This window comes from Wyeomyia smithii, chromosome 2, assembly GCF_029784165.1.
Source record: "Wyeomyia smithii strain HCP4-BCI-WySm-NY-G18 chromosome 2, ASM2978416v1, whole genome shotgun sequence".
NCBI lineage: Eukaryota > Metazoa > Arthropoda > Insecta > Diptera > Culicidae > Wyeomyia > Wyeomyia smithii.
Genome location: NC_073695.1, coordinates 63,419,885 through 63,438,333, shown reverse-complemented (window position 1 = coordinate 63,438,333; position 18,449 = coordinate 63,419,885). Strand labels below are relative to the sequence as shown.

The 18,449-nt window shown below is 41.1% G+C and overlaps 1 protein-coding gene across 26 annotated transcripts in view; it reads left to right on the top strand.

The window, feature by feature from the left end:
* The window catches only part of LOC129721480 (glucose transporter type 1), a 551,257-nt gene that overhangs the window by 513,073 nt on the left and 19,735 nt on the right, over nt 1–18,449 (top strand). For 14 of the 26 annotated variants that reach the window (XM_055674088.1, XM_055674089.1, XM_055674092.1 and 11 more), the window contains 2 exons: nt 4,956–5,059; nt 14,133–14,627. The exons of 2 other annotated variants lie outside the window; for them this stretch is intronic. In XM_055674088.1, coding sequence (XP_055530063.1) covers nt 4,956–5,059; nt 14,133–14,627 — 599 coding nt within the window. Of the gene's footprint in view, nt 1–1,983; nt 3,379–4,939; nt 5,060–13,486; nt 14,090–14,132; nt 14,628–15,423; nt 15,809–18,449 lie in introns of those variants that run through there. 10 more of the 26 variants (XR_008727400.1, XR_008727398.1, XM_055674103.1 and 7 more) reach the window with 7 other exon arrangements.

Below are 18,449 nucleotides of genomic sequence, written 5' to 3'. Positions count from 1 at the left end.
ATTCTTCTACCGCCTAATTTATCTTTACAGGCGGGACAAATAAGCATTGCCTTCCCTTGTGCGAATCCTTGTGGGCACGACCGTTTATTTCACAACATTGCTAGCCGATGTGACAAAAGGGCACTGGTTTCAAATCATTAATAGGCAGATGACACTCGCCGCACAGCTTCTTATTCATCAATTCTAGCAGCAATCGTATGTTCTCTACCACAGTTGTTTCAGTTTCAACCGCACTTGATAATACTGTGTTGAGTAAATTTATGCAACCGGACACTCGTCTTATGTTTTATCAACACGTTCACTCGCGAAAACCTTGTTTTGCACATGAAATACGCTAGTCCACCTACGGTATTAATCACGGTTTCTAAACTTGCAATCAATGAATATACCGGCGCACAGTTTGACAGATATGTGTTACGTTTTTAGCAGTCATGAGCAAGCATGGAAAAGTTCACTCACTAGCAATATTTCATGCAAATGTGTTCTTTGATTTATCAGTTATCGTTCAACTATTTCCACTCGCGTACAAGTTTTCCATAGAAACGCTGCTGATTGTTTTTCGCTTCTAAGAGTTCCGAATACCATAGAAGGAGACTGAATGATTCAAACACGATAGTATTTATTGTATCCAAGTTCACTTGCATTCAACATTATCGCGAGAAGCTTTGAGATATTATCGTCAGTGATACAAAATTATGAATCCAAATGAACGTTAGATTGCGTTCAATTGTTTGCTTGCCGGAGCAAATAGGTATCATCAATGCTTACGGAAATTGTAGCATGGTGCATTAGCATCTGATACTTGAAATCACCAAGAATCATCATGGTATATCACGGTGAAAGCACGACGTGGAGTAGCCGAACTACGCCTACAAGCAACCAACATTTGAAAGAATCATTGCGATCGCTTGAGTGCAATCGTTTACGATTCTTTCGTGAAACACTCGCTATATGTTGCTCGCTCCGCCTAAAACAGGCAACACTGAAACAAAATCATCAAAGAAAGCTACCATATATTTCTTTACTCTAAGTTGTCTCTTGCAAGTTGAGAATGTGTAACTTTTAATAGCGATGGTTTGCTACGATTGAAAGCTTATAAATAGCACGTTCAGAAATGATACCCGAATGATTGTTATGTGATACGAGTTTTTCCATCCTTGGTCATGAGTCGTATTTATAAAAACGCTCTGAGTAGCTCATGGTATTCAGAGTCCAACCCATGGTATCATGAGTCATAACTCATGATTCTATGAGTCCATGCGACAGCGATGTGTTACGCTTATAATAGCCATGAGTCACATTCTTGAAAACGCTTTTCATAGCTCATGATATTCGGGGTTGACATCATGATATCATGAGTCATAGGTCATGATTCTGTCGGAAAACAACATTCATGATTTCATGACCTGAAAGGTCATGAAAACGGGAAAATATTTTTACCCGTGTATGGAATCTAAACAATCTCTTAGCAGTCGCAAATAGGTAAGGTAATTCTGAACCTGATATTTGAGGAGGGTGTTGATATCTCTCAATAAAATAAATTAAGAATCGAATGCAGTCTTATTCCTTGTTACATTTTTTCTAGAATTCTTATAGCAAAAGCCTTGATATTAGTCAATTTAATTGAATTTTGGAATTTATTGCTCGAAAAGTGGTAAAACTGTCACATCTGAGCTCATCCAAAATCCTTTCAAACGAGTCATGTGAGAAAAAAATTAAACTGTTTTGGTCTAACTACTTACCAGTCAGACCAAACAATTAGGAAACTGAAAACCAAACATCGTATAGACGATTTTCCATCTGTGTGGTACTAACTCATTTCAGCGTGTACTCACATTGGTATTTCGGTACGATAGGTCAGTTGCGGGTGCATAACTAACCACATTTCGGTGAGCAATCTCATCAACTATACTAACCCCAGGAACAAGGTTTCACATTACGGCAATCCAATTAATGTTATTTCAATTTGGAACGTTTTTTCAGCGAGGACAACATAAGCCGGGACACGGTAGACTCTATAATTCCGATGCAAAGTGCGAGTGCAAGCGTGACTCCCGACACCGCCATCACCAACGACGGCCAAGGCAAACAAATTCGATAGAAGTTCCAATTTTACCGTTTTTTTTTCTACTTCAAAAGACCAACTCAAAGTGTTACTTTGGTGTTGCTAGGTTGTGCACTGATGTTGAGTAATAAGTGTGGAGCACTCAGGCACTTGCAGGTGCCAGTAAAGTTTACTATGTAATAATCAATTCGAATTAAAGCGCAAACTTTCTATGTTCTGTGTTTGTATGTTTCCTTCATTCTTCTGCACCGAATACAGTCGCTCTGAAAGCCAGAAAGCTCTGGAAAATTGGCAAAACACCTGCTATAGCAATGAAAGTTCCCTTCTAACGTACCTCGAAACTTTATCGAACTTCCCAAAGTAACGTAGGCCCCGCTTACACTTGAACCATGCCGAAATTACGTTCCCATGCACGCTAACGCGAAAACCACCGAGCAGCCCGAAGAAAATCCCATTCTATTACCATCCGAAATATATAATTTACACCACCGGTAGAGAGCAACCACACCGCCGGCCGCCCACAGTTGAAAAGTTGTGAAAGTACACAACTCATTATAATTTATGTTTACTTCTTAAAAATAATTTACTATGCCTCGCTTCGGAGGATTCCTCCGCCGGTAGAACATCGGCCACCGTCAACGGTGCCCTGCTGTATTGCGTGTGAGCCCCCAACCGCTCGAGCGTAAAACTTTCTCAATATTTGAATAAGACTACCGCGCGCACCCATCGTCGTACCGTTGCGTTGTTGCGTTAAAGCGCTCGCGACTAAAACATGCTGCCTCTACTAGAGCACTAGAGCATGAATGTCACACTTTCTTGTTTGGAAAAATACAGCAATTCCTGGAGGCAAGTTAAAGCTCACCACGGCGATGTGAAATTGCGCCACTTATGAGCGCCAATTTGGGTGTATTTAAATTACTCTTTGCCTTCCGAAACCCGGCGTCCTTTACCGAGCGCCAAGTGTGCCAATCAAGTTTGCGTTAAAGGTAACAAAAATTGTGAATTATGAGACAATGAACGTTGCTGACGCAGTCACATAAATTAGATGGGTGATTTATTCCTGCAACGTCTGCTGGAGTTACTGAGTTGATTTTAAACAACAATTAGAGCTGACTGCTTGTCAGGCATTGAAATGTGGTTCCGCATGTTGTGGGTAGAAGCGGATGGTAAAAATCTTGAAATGGGGTTAATATTATCTAATATTTTTTCAAATAATGATCGTATTCCGATTATTTGATATGTTTCCAGTTTGCATACAAATCATAAAGCTTTTTGATTTTCAAAATATTTCAGATTTCAATCTGAAACAAAATGTTTTTTTTTTTTTTTCACGAAACTACCTTTCTCTAAAAATATTCGAGACCCTCCAGCCAACCCTAAGATTGTGGCAAATATGGGATCAATATTACACTATTAACTTTTTGACAGTAAAAAGACTAAATGAATTATTTAAATGTTGCACCTATTTAGGTTTACAACTCGTAAAGATTATGCAAATTAAAAGTAAACTGAGACATTACAATCATAGTCAATCGATTTCGCTTTGATACGTCTCTATCAATTAACGATTCGCGTCGATTACATTGTAACATAGTGGAGGCCACGGAAATTTAGTTCTCTATCGATGAGGATCTACACAAAATCCCATCATAGAGCCTCGACCGTTTAACTCAGGGTACGGTGGACAAATCTCTCTCGTTTTAAAACTTATCCTTATATTATTCCAATCAGAAAAGTTCGATTAAGATCTCATGTATTTCAGGACCATTCTGACTTTTAAACAAAGTAAACATACTTATTGTAGTTAAGATCATATTCACCTTTATGATCACCACATTCTTGTTCTAAAAATATAACTTGCTTTATAATTAAAAATAATCAACAGCATATTCTATTGAAGAAATACATCTATCGTTTGTTGTAGGTACCTATATTATATCTTACAAACCCATTTTTGCTTCGCTGCTTCGTAACCTGCTCATTCATTTGAGCTGAATAAATAACCGTAACTGGAATAATACTACACCATGACTGCTGCTCTTCAGCCTTAGCTAACACGCAAATACAATACTGCACTTAGTCGTGTTTCCTGCTCGCTGCTAAAAATCTTAAAACTTACCGCTTAAAAGTAATACACCGTACGCTCTCCTGGTTCGTACACGAAAGCAAAACATCTCACTTTCTCTCACGAACTTTCACCGCTATTCAGCAAGGACTAATGATCACCATTCACGCACAACCAATTACAGCGTCACCGTCTTTCCCCTGTATACACATACGAATGAAAATGTTCCTTTTTTTGTATATATAACTACATACATCATAAAACAGCTCACTATCCCCTTTCACACAACACTAACGAACTCAACAGTTACTACACTACAAAATCAACACTTTCAATAAACTTCCCAACACACGCGAACTATTTATTTTCACGCATTCACGAAACTACACGCCTACTATTGTGCAACTTTTGCTGATGGGTACTCTCATCGGAGCACGCAAATATGCGAAATGTTACCTGTCTGTTAGTACCTACACTGACTTTCGTAAGCCTGCAAAAATCACGGGTTCGAAATATGTAATTAAATGCAAAACACAAAACCGTTATGTCTATGCTAATCTGTAAATATGTAATCACGCAGTACAAAACATGAACCAGCAACGAGAGTTATAGAGAGCATAATGTAAATAGTATACAAATAATCAACAGAAAGAACTGTTAAAATTCACCCAACAACAACAAAATCAAAGAAACGAAAAACAAAAACAAAACGAAGCGATCCAAGTAAAAGCGACCGTAAAACCAAAATCCCAAACTCCAAAACCAACCTATCCGTAATCTGATAATATTCACTTATTACATAATCGTAGAGTGTGCGAATTTCAGGAGTATGCTAAACTGCGTAAATAACCTGGAGCCGCAGAGTATGAACTCAGGCATTGAACGCGCCGCGCTGATGATCTCCGAGGAAAAGACCCAGCATGACTCACGTAAGACCAAATCTAAGAAGTAATACTATCACTACTGCTACTACCACTCCTACTGTTACTACTACCGCTACCACTACAACTCTGCAACCTTTCTGTCGTTCGTATCTGTCACAACTAACTCACAACCTCTGAATCGCAGTAAAAACAATAGAATTTCACTTTCGTTCAGTGTGTCTCTTCTGCTGTGTCAATTAATGTTTCTACTTCTTGAACAATTACTATCTCTACCTTTTTTCGATAATGTAATAACCATTCTCTAAATGTGTATACGTGTAAATACATTGTTTCCTGCTGTTTATCCGCCGACCACAAAGCGGAAAGTATTGTTTTATTCGTGTGCCTTCGATGTCGTACCTATGAAAAATATACTTTGGAAAACACTCCGTCAAACACAACACAACTCTCAAAATGCATGCTCACGTAGTTAGAATTCACCGTTTTGCTGTTCATTCGTGTTGGAAAGTAGATCATTTGTTCAGTATCATTTGCTTTAGTAAATAAAAAAACATATACTTAACATCATCTCAATTATACCGTAACTACTCTACACCACAACCCCTCCGAGAGTCGCACAATCCCGCGGCCATTTGTGCCACTGCTTACAATCGTCGTCATCTGGTTTTCATTAATTTTACCGATCATTATATCGCACCCTGGAGTCATTTTCACCCACTCCCTCGTACTTAACCTTTTGCACGCCCGCAATCAGTGCCGCATAGAAGCAAGAAAATAAAAATAGCTAGAAGAGTAAAAAAAGAACGAGTCGAGGAAGTAACAACCGTACTGCCGCCGCCGGCAATACAGAATCAACTTAACTCCATCGGTGACCCTCGACCCTGGCAAACCGAATACGACTCCAAGCGCCATTCCCATCGTAGTGCCGAGGACAGACCAATGCGACACGACACGCGGAATCAGTAGTGCAATTTTCTTCTCACGCTTTCCACTCCCAACCGGCCGAGAGCCCCGGCAGTGGCCGACTCCCATATCAAGCACACGTATCAATTTCATTCCATTTCCGTTTCCGTTTTCGTCACTACGTCTGGGGGGCCGTTCTAGTAGTGAGTGAGAGCGGCCTCTTGTGTGATGCTCGGTTGTCCTATGACACACACAACACCCACGATGTCATCATCGGAAGGAGCAACGCCGTTAGCTCCAGTTGGTTTGGCTCTATCTTAATTATTTCAACTTTCGGTGTTTTATTTTTACGATCGTCGAAATTGTCCTGACAAGGGAATAACTGCCGATCATAGTCATATCCCGGGGACCTAGCACGTATTCGCAGCGTAATGGCTCCGTACCGAACGAAAAACCGCGTGATGCGAGGCAAAAAGTGGCAGCTGGGATGTCTCTGGTTTCCGGCCTCAAGCGGGGTAGATAAAATTCTCAACACGTACTCCGAGTGTCAAAGGGTCAAACCTTTCTTTACAAATGAACACCGTCAGTAGGGGGAGAGGGCAACAATGATGATTAGGTAGAAAATTCTCTATCTACTTCCTCGTCCCGGCCGAAAGTACCGAAGCCGAAATAGATACAAATCCATAACTTAATATAAGTATCGCACAAATTTCGAATCTCGAGATTTCAGAAAGCAAATCTATTCTAGGAAATGGAAGCTTATAGAATGAAATTGCTATTTCTAGAAACGTCGATTTTTATAAGATATGTCTTCAAAGGTATTTTTATTTTTAAATTGGTCATTAAAAGTGACTGTTAAGTTTCCTGATTCCTGATTTGACCTGATCTTTTTAGTTTTTTTCCTGATTTTTAACTGGACTTGAAGGTGAGAAAAATACCGCTCTTAAGACTTTTTCGAAAGTATTCGGCAGATATTAATAAAAAAACATTACATGTTAGGTTTTCTACGTTGATTCCCAAATTAAAACGTTTTTTACGCGGATTTCAGAATTACCGCAGTTTTTTCATAAGTTTTCTCAGTTATTTGAAAAAAGTCCATGGTATTTCCTTTCTAAGGACTATGAAAGATGTATTAGAAATTTTGATATATCCAGGAATACACAGAAAAGTTTTTTGATTAGGCATTTTGAATAGTTATAAAATACGTGAAACCCATAAGCCCCAATCCTAATATCTTAAAATCTCAAAAATCGGACTGAAAGGTTTTTTTTATTTTTTGTGTATTTATTATAGATAAAAAAAAAAGATCTTTTATATTAATCTTACAAACAAATGTTCTCAGTAATTCGAAAATCTATGCACCAACCAAAAAACATTAGAATTTTAGAAATTTGAGGTTTCCTCAATTTATTTGTAGTTTGAAAATTATATATAAAACAAAGAAGTCTACATACATATAATTTGAAAAAGTCTACATAAAAATAAAAAATAAAACAAAGGTCCTTTTTACCGGTTCGGAAAGACGTCAGCGATATTTTATACCGTCCTATTTAATTATAACGCATATTACAGAAGACGAGATGAGAAACGAAGGTTTAGGTTTCGAATCCGTTGGATTCTTATTACACGATTCTTATTCATGACTCCTAGTCCCATAGACAGGGCAGTCTTGAGGATTCCTTTTTCAGGAATTTTAATCGCGAGACTCCAATGTGAGAAACCCTACAGTATCTATGCGAAACATAAATGTTCATCTGGGTTGTCTTTTTCCTCGCTCCTAACTCCCGCCGATCGGGCATCCTCATCCAAAAACAATATCGCACGCAAGCCTGGGGGCTTATGCGGTCTCGATCAACTAGATTAGTTGAGAGAATTCGTTATCGATATTGTTTTTTGGCACTTTTTGCATGTGTAGGATAAGTACGACAATACACCGTGCCCCAGTGCTGAGTCGAGAAAATTTCCAGCTCGAAAATATCCTCGACCTGATCGGGAATCGAACCCGATGTTACCCATGTGGGAGAGCTAGCCGACCGACATTGCTAACCACAGAACCACGGGGACCACGCACAACATCCTCATCCACACCACACATTAGGGTGGCAATGGGATGCATGAAAAAATTTAATCATCGAATTTAAAGAACCTACCATGTATATTTTGTTTATTTGCCCAAAATAATAACCTGTGCAAAATTTCAGCCTAATCAGACATGATTTAGAGGTGCCTCAAACGCTTAAAGTTTTAGTGTTTTGACCCCCGAAAATACCGTACCTAACCAAACAGTCCCAAGCCGTGGTGTGGCGTCTCCATTCCGCTCGATCCATGGCTGCAGTTCGCTAGCTCTGCAGTCTGCTTAGGGTCCGCCGGTCGTCTTCCACCTGATCGATCCACCTTGCCCACTGTGCACCTCTCCGTCTCGTCCCTGACGAATTGGTTTCAAGAACCATCTTCACCGGGCTGTCGTCTGACATCCTTACAACATGTCCAACCCACCGCAACCTGCCTGATACGTATCCGCCATCTTCACAAAGGTCCAAGCCACAATGTCGATAGAGTCGGCGAAACCAAAGAGTTGAACCGACTTTTGGAATATCGTGCCACTCGTATTAATCCCCGCTCTTCTAATGACACCTTCCAGGGCAATGTTAAACAGTAGACACGAGAGACCATCACCTTGCCTAAGACCTCTTCGGGTTTCAAAGGGGCTCGAGAGTGCCTCCGATACTCAAACTACACACATCACTCGATCTATCGTCGCTTTGATCAACCGCGTCAGTTTGTCCGGAAATCCGTAGCCGTGCGTAATTTGCCATAGCTGGTCCCGTTCGATTGTGTCGGACCCATGAATTGCACCTGGTAGTACCCCACGAACTGCTTCGCAAATGGTGATAATCGACGGCAGAGTATTTGGGAGAGTACCTTGTAGGCGGCATAGAGTAGAGTAATTGCCCGATAGTTGCAGCACTCCAGCTTGTCTCCCTTTTTATAGATGGGGCACAAAATAGCCTCCATCCACCCCTCCGGTACTTGTTCTTCCTTCAAAACCTTGACAATGACCCAGTGCACGGCTCTAGCTAGTGCTTCTCCGCCGTATTCCAATAACGGAAAGTTGGTCCACTCCAGCAGCTTTATTGTTTTTCAGCCGGCCAATCTCCTCCTCCACCTCCAGGAGATCGGGGGCTGGAATCCCGATGTCTTCTGCTCGTGCACCAAGGTCAGTTGCCATACCGTCCTCGCGCTCTACTGCATCGCCTTCTAGATGCTCGTCGGAGTGCTGCTTCCACCTTTCGATCACCTCACACTCGTCTGTAAGGAGGTTGCCGTCCACGCTCCTGCATATATCGGGATGCGGCACGAAGCCTTTGCGGGAGCTGTTCAGCTTCTCTTAGAACTTTCGAGTGTCGTTAGCTTGGTACAGCTCTTCCATCGCTACGCGATTTCGGTCCTATAACTGGCGCTTCTTCCTTCGGAGGACCGAGTTTTGGCTGTTCCGTGCCTGTCGGTATTGCAACATTCTCGCCCGTGCTGCATTCTTCTCCTCGACTAACCGTTTACATTCGCCGTCAAAACAGTCATTTCTAGGATCCTCCAGCCATCTTCAAGAGTAGCTGCGCCAAGCTGCTCTTCCGTGGGTAGCTCTGCCTCCAGCTGCTGCGCGTATTCCTGTGCAGCCTCGGCGTCCAGCAGTTGCTCAATGTTTGGTCGCGGCGTTCGACTTCGGCGGGTGTTATACACCGTCGATATTTTTGAGCGCATGCACACAGCTACTAGGTAGTGGTCCGAATCTATATTCGCACTGCGGTAAGTACGAACGTTTGTGATGTCGGAGAAGAACCTGCCTGCCGTGGATACCTTTGCGGGGGAAGAAGGTACTTCGGGCTACCATACCACGGGAGGCCGTAAAGTTTACGCACCGATGACCGTTATCATTAGACACGGCATGCAAGCTATCTGGTCCGATTACCGATCTGTACATTGCCTCCCGTCCTACCTTAGCATTCATGTCCCCAATGACGATTTTCACGTCCCGTCGCGGGCAGCTATCGTAGACCTGCTCCAGCTGCGCGAAGAACGCTTCCTTCTCGTCGTCGGGTCTTCCTTCATGTGGGCAGTGCACGTTGATGATGCTGTAGTTCAAGAACCGGCCCTTTATCCTCAACTTGAACATTCTTGCGTTGATCGGCTGCCACCCGATCACGCGTTGGCGCATCTTGCCCAGTACTATAAAGCCGGTTCCCAGCTCGCTGGTGGTGCCACAACTCTGGTAGAAAGTAGCCGCCCAGTGCCCGCTCTTTCATACCTTCTGTCCTGTCCAACAAAGTTCCTGCAGCGCTACGACTTTGAAGTTGCGTGGATGTAGCTCTTCGTAGATTATCCTGTCGCATCCTGGAAAGCAGAGAGATTTGCAGTTCCATGTCCCAAGTTTCCAATCGTAGTCCTTATTTCGTTGCCTAGGTCCATGCCGATAGTTCCGATCCGTATTAGGGAACATTCATAAATGACGTAGCATTCGAGGGGGGAGGAGGGGGTTTGCAGTCAAGCCAAGCTACGTAGCAAACATGAAATTAAGAAATAATTTGGATTTTTTCAAATTATTCTTTTTTATCACTGTTTTGTATGTTTTAGGTTGTTTTCATTACTTCCTTGTCTTTTGTTGTTCATTTATGACACAAAGTATGTTGTTGATAATAAAATTTGCAAAAAAAAAATCACATGGGGGGGGGGTTATTGTAAAGCTACGTAATTATCTAGAGGGGGCCCTGATTTTGTTACGAAATACTAAGATGAGGGAGAGGGGTGTCAAAAAAACCCTTTAAAAAGCTACGTCATTTATGGATGTTCCCTTATCTCTTACGTTGTTTGTAACATGTTGTTTTCCGGGGCGACTCGTTGGGCCTTCCCCAACCCCCTGTCTCGCCGGGGGACCATCGTGTCAGCTCTGTTTAGAGTCCCACGCTGCCACCAGGACGTTAATCAGCCGCTCCTAACATGGAGATCAGACGCTGTTTTGACCCGCACCATCTTGGTGGACAGACGCTCGGGTTGGCGAAGCATTTCCTCTACCGCCGGAATATGGTTTACGCGCCAATGATCGCGTAGTACCATCTCACTTAGCTATTGTCGTATGACAAAATAGCCCAGGCAACACCAACCAGTTGTATCCAAGTTTCAACCAACAGTCTAGTGTTGTCATATGACTCGTGGAGGTGTGAGATAGGAGCTTGTGAGGGCCGAAGCTATGTTGGACGCTCCTTCCAGGTTGTCAACTCACCATTTGATGCCCTAAAATAACAATCCGTAATAAAAAATTATGTTAAGATATGTGGTTTGGTGAATCATTTTAATGTTTATTAGGCATCTTGAACTAGATTTTTGATTAGGGATGTCCTTTTTCGAAGGTCAAAACATCCAAACTGTGAACACTTTGCTGCACCTCTAAATCATGTCCGATCCAACGAGTACAAGGTCTACCACAGAGTCTCGTGATGCATGCGACTTCACCACACTCCATTCTCCAGTTTTCCGCCAAGTATTGAGCGCAAGATCCTATGCTCGAAGACTCAAAGTTCCTTCGTGGAGGGAGTAAAATACGAAGTGCCCTGCCAGTCGTTGCCATCAAGGGTGAGATAAGTTAAAATAAATAGATTCTCGGCAGTTATCAAGATCGTTAATTATATCCGATCCGGAGCTCTGCATACTCGTTTATTCAGAGAACTTCGCAAGAACATGCACTCAGACCACGAAGCTTTTTTTTCGCGCTAGTTCTAGTTACGAGTTGAAAAATGAATGAATACCTTAATGGTAATATAGAAAATCAAGAAAAAAAAATTCTCGATGATTTAAGCGAAGCAAATGTGTTGGATTCGGACCTAAATTCGGAAATTGTTATTATTTGTAATTTTGCTTCACCAAGGGGGCCACGATTCCCAAAGGTTTGGAACCACTGCTCTAGAAGCTTCTCGTGTTATGCCTGATATAGCTCCGAGATGACGCGATAGAGGATGTGCTTCTGTTGCTCGTCTCCTTCCTAGCTGGTCTCGAGGTACGATGCTGGCCCAACAAGTCTCGGCTCGGGAGAGACTGTTAGTGTGAGTAGGATTGTAGCGCTAGCCCCGCAATTGTCCTGTACACTTAACGGTTTGCTGCGAAGTCTGTGTATAACAGAAGGTCGAGTACCGAATCGGAATGTAGCACCGAGGTTTGGCTTTGCTTTCTATTGCTCGTTCAGATCCACTCCAAACGGTTCATCGATCCGTCCATCACCTTCCCAACTGTACTCTGCAGCAACTATGGATGTTCAGATGTATCTTCCTCGCCGATTTCGATCAATACGTTGGATAGTAAGGGTTTACAATATTCCCGGAAAACGGGAATGGAATATCTCAATTACCGGAAATTATCGGGACTCGGGGATTGCAGGAAAAACCTCGGGAATCAATATTTCTATTTCCGAGATCCAGGAACACCGAAAAAAGACATTTCCAGATATTGCAAACTTTTAGGACAGCCATTGCGATGACTTCAGGTGTGCTTGTTCAGGCATGCAAAATGGGATCCATCTGGCCGCGGCTTAGTGCACTAGCCTATAAAGAAAAGAGTTTTCCTTTAGAGGGAATGCTTTTCCTACGATAGTCATATACATTTGAAAACAACAGTAAATCATATCCCATCTTGCTCCCCTTCTTTCCATAAAGATGTGAGGGCAACGAGGACAAGATTATTTGGAACAAATAAACACCATCCCTGTTATGTTTTCTAGTTTACTGAAATACTCCGAGATTTTATTGCCTCGCAAAACCCTTGAAAGCGTATGAGTGAAGTGATAACCATTCTCAGTGGTGAATCCATTGTTATTGTGGTGAATCACTTGTTATCACTTGTTATGGCAGCACATCGAAGTGATCATAATTGTCACCTGGTTTAATGTTTTAATGCGATAGCTGATAGTAAAGAAAATTCTTCAGAGCAATCAAAGGCCAATCATAATAAACCGAAAATTGATTTTCATTCATTATTTTGGTGATCGTTTTATTGGTAGTAAAATTATGGTATTTAGTTTCAAAAAAATCCATAAATTTCATCAGAAGAAGACGCAAAAGAAAACGTCCAAACTAGGGCCTTTTCGAAGGAAGGGAATAAAAAAAGAGACCTTTTTGTGTATAGGAATTGCATATTTTCCAATCTATTCAATAAATCTTCATATCATTGGGTTGCTCCGGGACAGAAATCTCTATTATTGCAAAACAACTTACTTTGTCAAAACTTAAGCCTATAGTTAACTTTTATAAACAGTCCCAATTCATTCCCAAGCCAATGTCTGTCGACTCCACTAGCGCGTACAGCACATAAATTTTCATTTTGGTAAATCTGCATTGCATCACTAGCTAATCCCATAACCGCTTGTCACATGATTGCACATCCAGTCATTGCCATAGTAAACACACAGTTTGAATTTTAAGTAAGTAGCTGGCACACAATCATTGCGTTTCCTTCAGCAGAATGCTAAACCAACACCAACAGCAAATGGGCTGCCGAATACCAAAGTAGATTGCCACACTATACTAGTTTCCAGTTTTGAAGTTTGTGAATTTCGACAAACTCTGTAGAAATAATTATATATAACAACCAACCTGTAAGATACCACTCTTGGCTAGAAACCAAAATTGTATTATACAACAATAGACCATATGTTTGGGCACTGAGCGACCAACCCAGAAGGTGTCTCAAGCAAACCTTTGTAAAAGTAGACCTATCTGCAATCAGAAGCGCACACCCGAACCGGTGCGCCAATCAATCGTGATATTGAACCGATCATCCAGAGCAGCAAATAAGTTGAAAGTTGCAATGACCAACCTGAAGCTTTGTACAAATCCTACACGCCACGAGTCTTAAAAACGCTAAACACTTGTGAGAAAAAAAACAAAACTGCCTCAGCACCCAGTCCCACATCAAATGGGAAGAGCCGCACGCAAAACTTCACTGGACGCAACGAGCGCTGGCTCTGTATCAAACACCCCCACACACGCTCCGCCTGCAGCCGCTGCTGCTGCGTTGTAATAAAAAAAATAAATATCGCTACCTTAGAGCTACAATTTCTAGAGTGTTTGTGTGTCTATTTTCTGTGGAAACACAACCTGAGCAAAGCAAGAAATCCAACACTTACACCGAGTTCCGTCCTTTCAATGTATGTATACTTTTCCGCCTACGAAAGTGTTCGGAATGGCCACGCTAGACGGTGAGATGGGTCCCTATCCGGTCGGGGACAGCACTTCCCGACTGTTCGGCACAGCAACGCTGGACGGGGAAATGGGACCCTACCCGATTGGGACGGCCACCCTGGACGGGGAAATGGGACCCTACCCGGTCGGGACGGGCACTCTGGACGGCGAAATGGGCCCCTATCCGGTGGGGGACAGTGCCGCCAATCTGCTCGGTCCGCAGTACTCACTGTCGACCGGCTACGGAAGCGAAAGCTTGACAATCACCGGAAGGAGAGGCGGAGGAGGAGGAGGAGGCCGACTCAACTACGGATCAACGGGACCAGCCGTTAGTACAACTTGCTCACCGATGCCAAATAGACGCACAGAACGGACAGGAAGAAGCAACGCGTCCAGGGGGAACGACAGCGGATGCCCTGGTGGTGGCATTGCGCCCCGGGACAGCTTCCGGCGGCATTCTGCCCACGGGAGGATAGTGTGCACATCAGGTACTCCTCGGCAATGCCAATACGGTTTTTATTTCAATTTTTGACATCTCAGGTAGGCGTAATAGAAAATGAAATTCGAAAGCAAGGAATAGAGAACAATTTTTACTCCCTTTCAAAGAGAAGCCTTGGCTTTGCTACAAATATCGCGGTCAGATACACAAGTAGAAAGCAGAATTCACAGAACTTAAACAATTTTGAGAGTTTAAAGAACTTTCGGTGCTCAGAGAATTAGAAGGAATCAAAGCATGTAAGGAATTTAAAGAATATGAAAAATACAAAATGAGAAAATATTAAAAAATGGTGAATTACGGAATATAAAGATCTAAAGTCCCAAAAAAAAAAGACTAAAGAAATTAAAATATAAAAAAATATTATTATTGCGTTTCAAAAAATTTTAAAACTATACAGAATTTATAGAGTTCAAAATTTAACACTTTATCTACAATTTTTACAGTATTCATTCTATTCGGAAAAACGACAGAATTCTGAGAATATACAAAATTTGTAAAATAGTAAAATATATGGACAGAATTTACGAAACTTACAAAGTTTGCAAAAATTACGGAACTAACTGAATTTACAGATTTTACAAATTACAAAATAGTACAAAAATTTCGCATCGTCTCTAGTGAATTTCAAAATCTAGAACAAGTTAAAACTTGAAAGTGAATCATAGTTTTTTTTTGGTTTGTGCTAGTCAATAACATCCCGGCTTTCTCGAACTAAAAACCAACTTTTTTCTTTTTTTTTCTTGTACTTTCATGCTTTCCTGCCGCTTCCGACTTCCCGTGTGCAGGTTCCTAAGGATCTCACTGTTGCTTTTGTTTCGCCAACTTCTCCTTCTGCTGCTTGCTTCTTGCTCCTCACGTGCAATTGCAAACTCACAGTAATTCAAGCCTAAGAAAATGTCGAATGATGCAAAATTTTCATCAATCCAATTTGACGTACGACAAGGTACGTGCACAACAACGGGGAGGTAAAAGGCTGCTCGGTAAATTCACAAAGAATACTAAATACTGGCCAGCACGATGTGCTATGCTTGTGGAAACCGAATTCTTCCGTTCAATCAGTATTAAAAGCGAACGCATTGAAAGGGAGTAAAACCAACAAAGACCGAACCGAACATACAGGACTCACGTAATCTGAATTATAGAAAGACTTTTGTTACTCAATCTTCTCTGGTAAATAATTTAATATAAACAAGACATTGTTTTGCATAATATACAACAGCTACCGATTTCTAGGTATAGCTTCTTCAACTTTATATGGCGGTTGAAGAACAAGTAATTTAGTGAATCCCAAATTACGTCCTGTACTTTGCTCGCAAAAGTACCTTCTCCCAACTCGCTACAATAAACCTACGATCAAATACCTCTTAGAAGAGGGTACACTAACACACTACCCCAATACATACCTATGTAAATTTGTTTTTACTTGTTACTATATACACAACGAAAATCACCAACATTTGTCCCACTGCAGCATTACAGCATACTAAAACATCAGCGACCTCTTGATGGGTTGCAGCAGGTTCGCGATTTAAAAATGTATTCCCCTGCAGTCAACCGCGACTAATCCCGCAAGCGACGCGACGGTTGGCCCCGGTACGCCATCCGGTGCCATCCGCAAATTCGCACTTTATGATCCGCGAAATAATGCAGCTTAATTATTGCATCCCATCGTATCGATGCTCGGCTCTTGTATTGTTAATGTTGATGTTGATGGAGAAACCATTTGAAGCTGGTCTGCTTCCATGGCCGGGGAATTAACGCCGACCCAACGACCAGACGGGACCAGGGAGGGAATGAGCTGTAATATATTAATCATTTGGTTTTCCAATGGGGCATTTTATGAGGCGATATTCGCACGTGCCCCACCACAGGTAAGTAGCTTCGGCGGTCGCAGCTGAATTGAATGGCCGAAAAGAGAGAGCTTATTTTACATGGCGAAATTATCAAAATGAACAAACATGTCGTGAGGGTGCGATTTGAATTACAAAACGGGGGCATGCTTTAAATTGTGATTAATTTAAAGCGAAAGTTAGAATGACCCGTGCAACTACCATTTGAATACTTTAGGTGACATCTAGTTGCAACACGCGAAAATTTGCGACACGAGTTACAGGATTTACCGATCCGAGCTTTTTTTTTTTTAAGGAGGGGATTTGTTAGTAGCTTGAGTATTTATGATAAATATTAGTAAATAATGAGTATGTGTGTCCAATCACAAATGGTGACTTCTCAACACTGTTAGAAATTTGTAATTTTAATTGTTAGGATTAGTTTGCTTTCGCAATTAGGACTTATCATTCGTAGGGATTTAAACCTACTTGTCAAGAAAGGAACATAAACTTACAACTAACTTAATTGCTAACTTATTGGCTATAAAGAGAGCTTATCGTAGCAACTGAGGATTGCAACGATTTTTGTCGAAAATTGTTAATAATTTTATTTGACATAGCTTCTAATGGTTCAACACCAGTAAGTCTATGTAATTCGAGTGTACCAAATCAAGGAGGACGCTTCAAAATCATTTTCAGAATTTTATTCTGAATCCTTTGGAGCGTTTTCTTCCTTGTTGAACAGCAACTTGACCAGATCGGTGCAGCATAAAGCATTGCTGGTCTAAAAATTTGTTTTTAAATCAAAAGTTTGTTCTCTAAACAAAGTTTAGAATTCCTGTTAATGAGAGGATATAAACATCTCGTATATTTGATGCACTTGGCTTGTATACTCTCAATGTGCTCTTTGAAAATAAGTTTTTTATCATAAATTAGTCCCAAGTACTTGTCAGACCAACTTAAAATAACTCCATTCATCTTGACAACGTGATAATTGTTTGGCTTGAGGGAAGAAGCCCTAGGCTTATGCGGAAAAATTATCATTTGAGTTTTAGAAGCATTGGGAGAGATTTTCCACTCCTGCAAGTAGGAAGAAAAAATATTTAAACTATTCTGCAATCGACTGCATTTGACACGAAGGCTTTTTCTTTTTACGGAAATGCTTGTGTCATCGCAGAACAATGACTTTGTGCATCCTGGAGGCAAATCAGGAAGATCTGAAGTGAATATGTTATACAGGACTGGGCCCAAGACAGAACCTTGAGGCACACCTGCTCTGACAGGAAATCTATCAGATTTTGAATTCTGATAGACAACCTGCAGAGCTCGATCAGTAAGATAATTTTTCAAAATTTTGATCAGGAAAATTGGAAAATTAAAAATTTCGCAATCAAACCTTTATGCCAAACACTGTCGAATGCTTTTTCTATGTCTAAAAGAGCAGCTCCAGTGGAATAACCTTCAGATTTGTTAGCTCGTATCATATTAGTAACTCTGAGCAATTGATGAGTTGTGGAATGCCCATGGCGAAATCCAAACTGTTCATTTGCAAAAATTGAATTTTCGTTGATGTGTGACATCATTCGGTTAAGAATAATTCTCTCAAACAGTTTACTTATTGAAGAAAGCAAACTGATTGGTCGGTAACTTGAAACTTCAGCTGGATTCTTATCCGGCTTCCAAATTGGAGTAATTTTTGCATTTTTCCATAATTTGGGAAAATATGCAATTTTGAAGCAGCAATTGATAATTTTCACTAAAAATTCCATTGTGCTCTCAGGGAGATGTTTGATTAGTATATTAAAGATTCCATCGTCACCAGGTGCTTTCATATTTTTGAAATTTTTAATAATTGATTTAATCTCATTCAAGTTAGTTTCAATTATTTCTGCAGGTAAAAAATTCTGGGAAGAAATTAAATCAAATGGACGTGTGACTTCATTTTCAATTGGACTCACAAAATTCAAATTTGAGTTATGTAC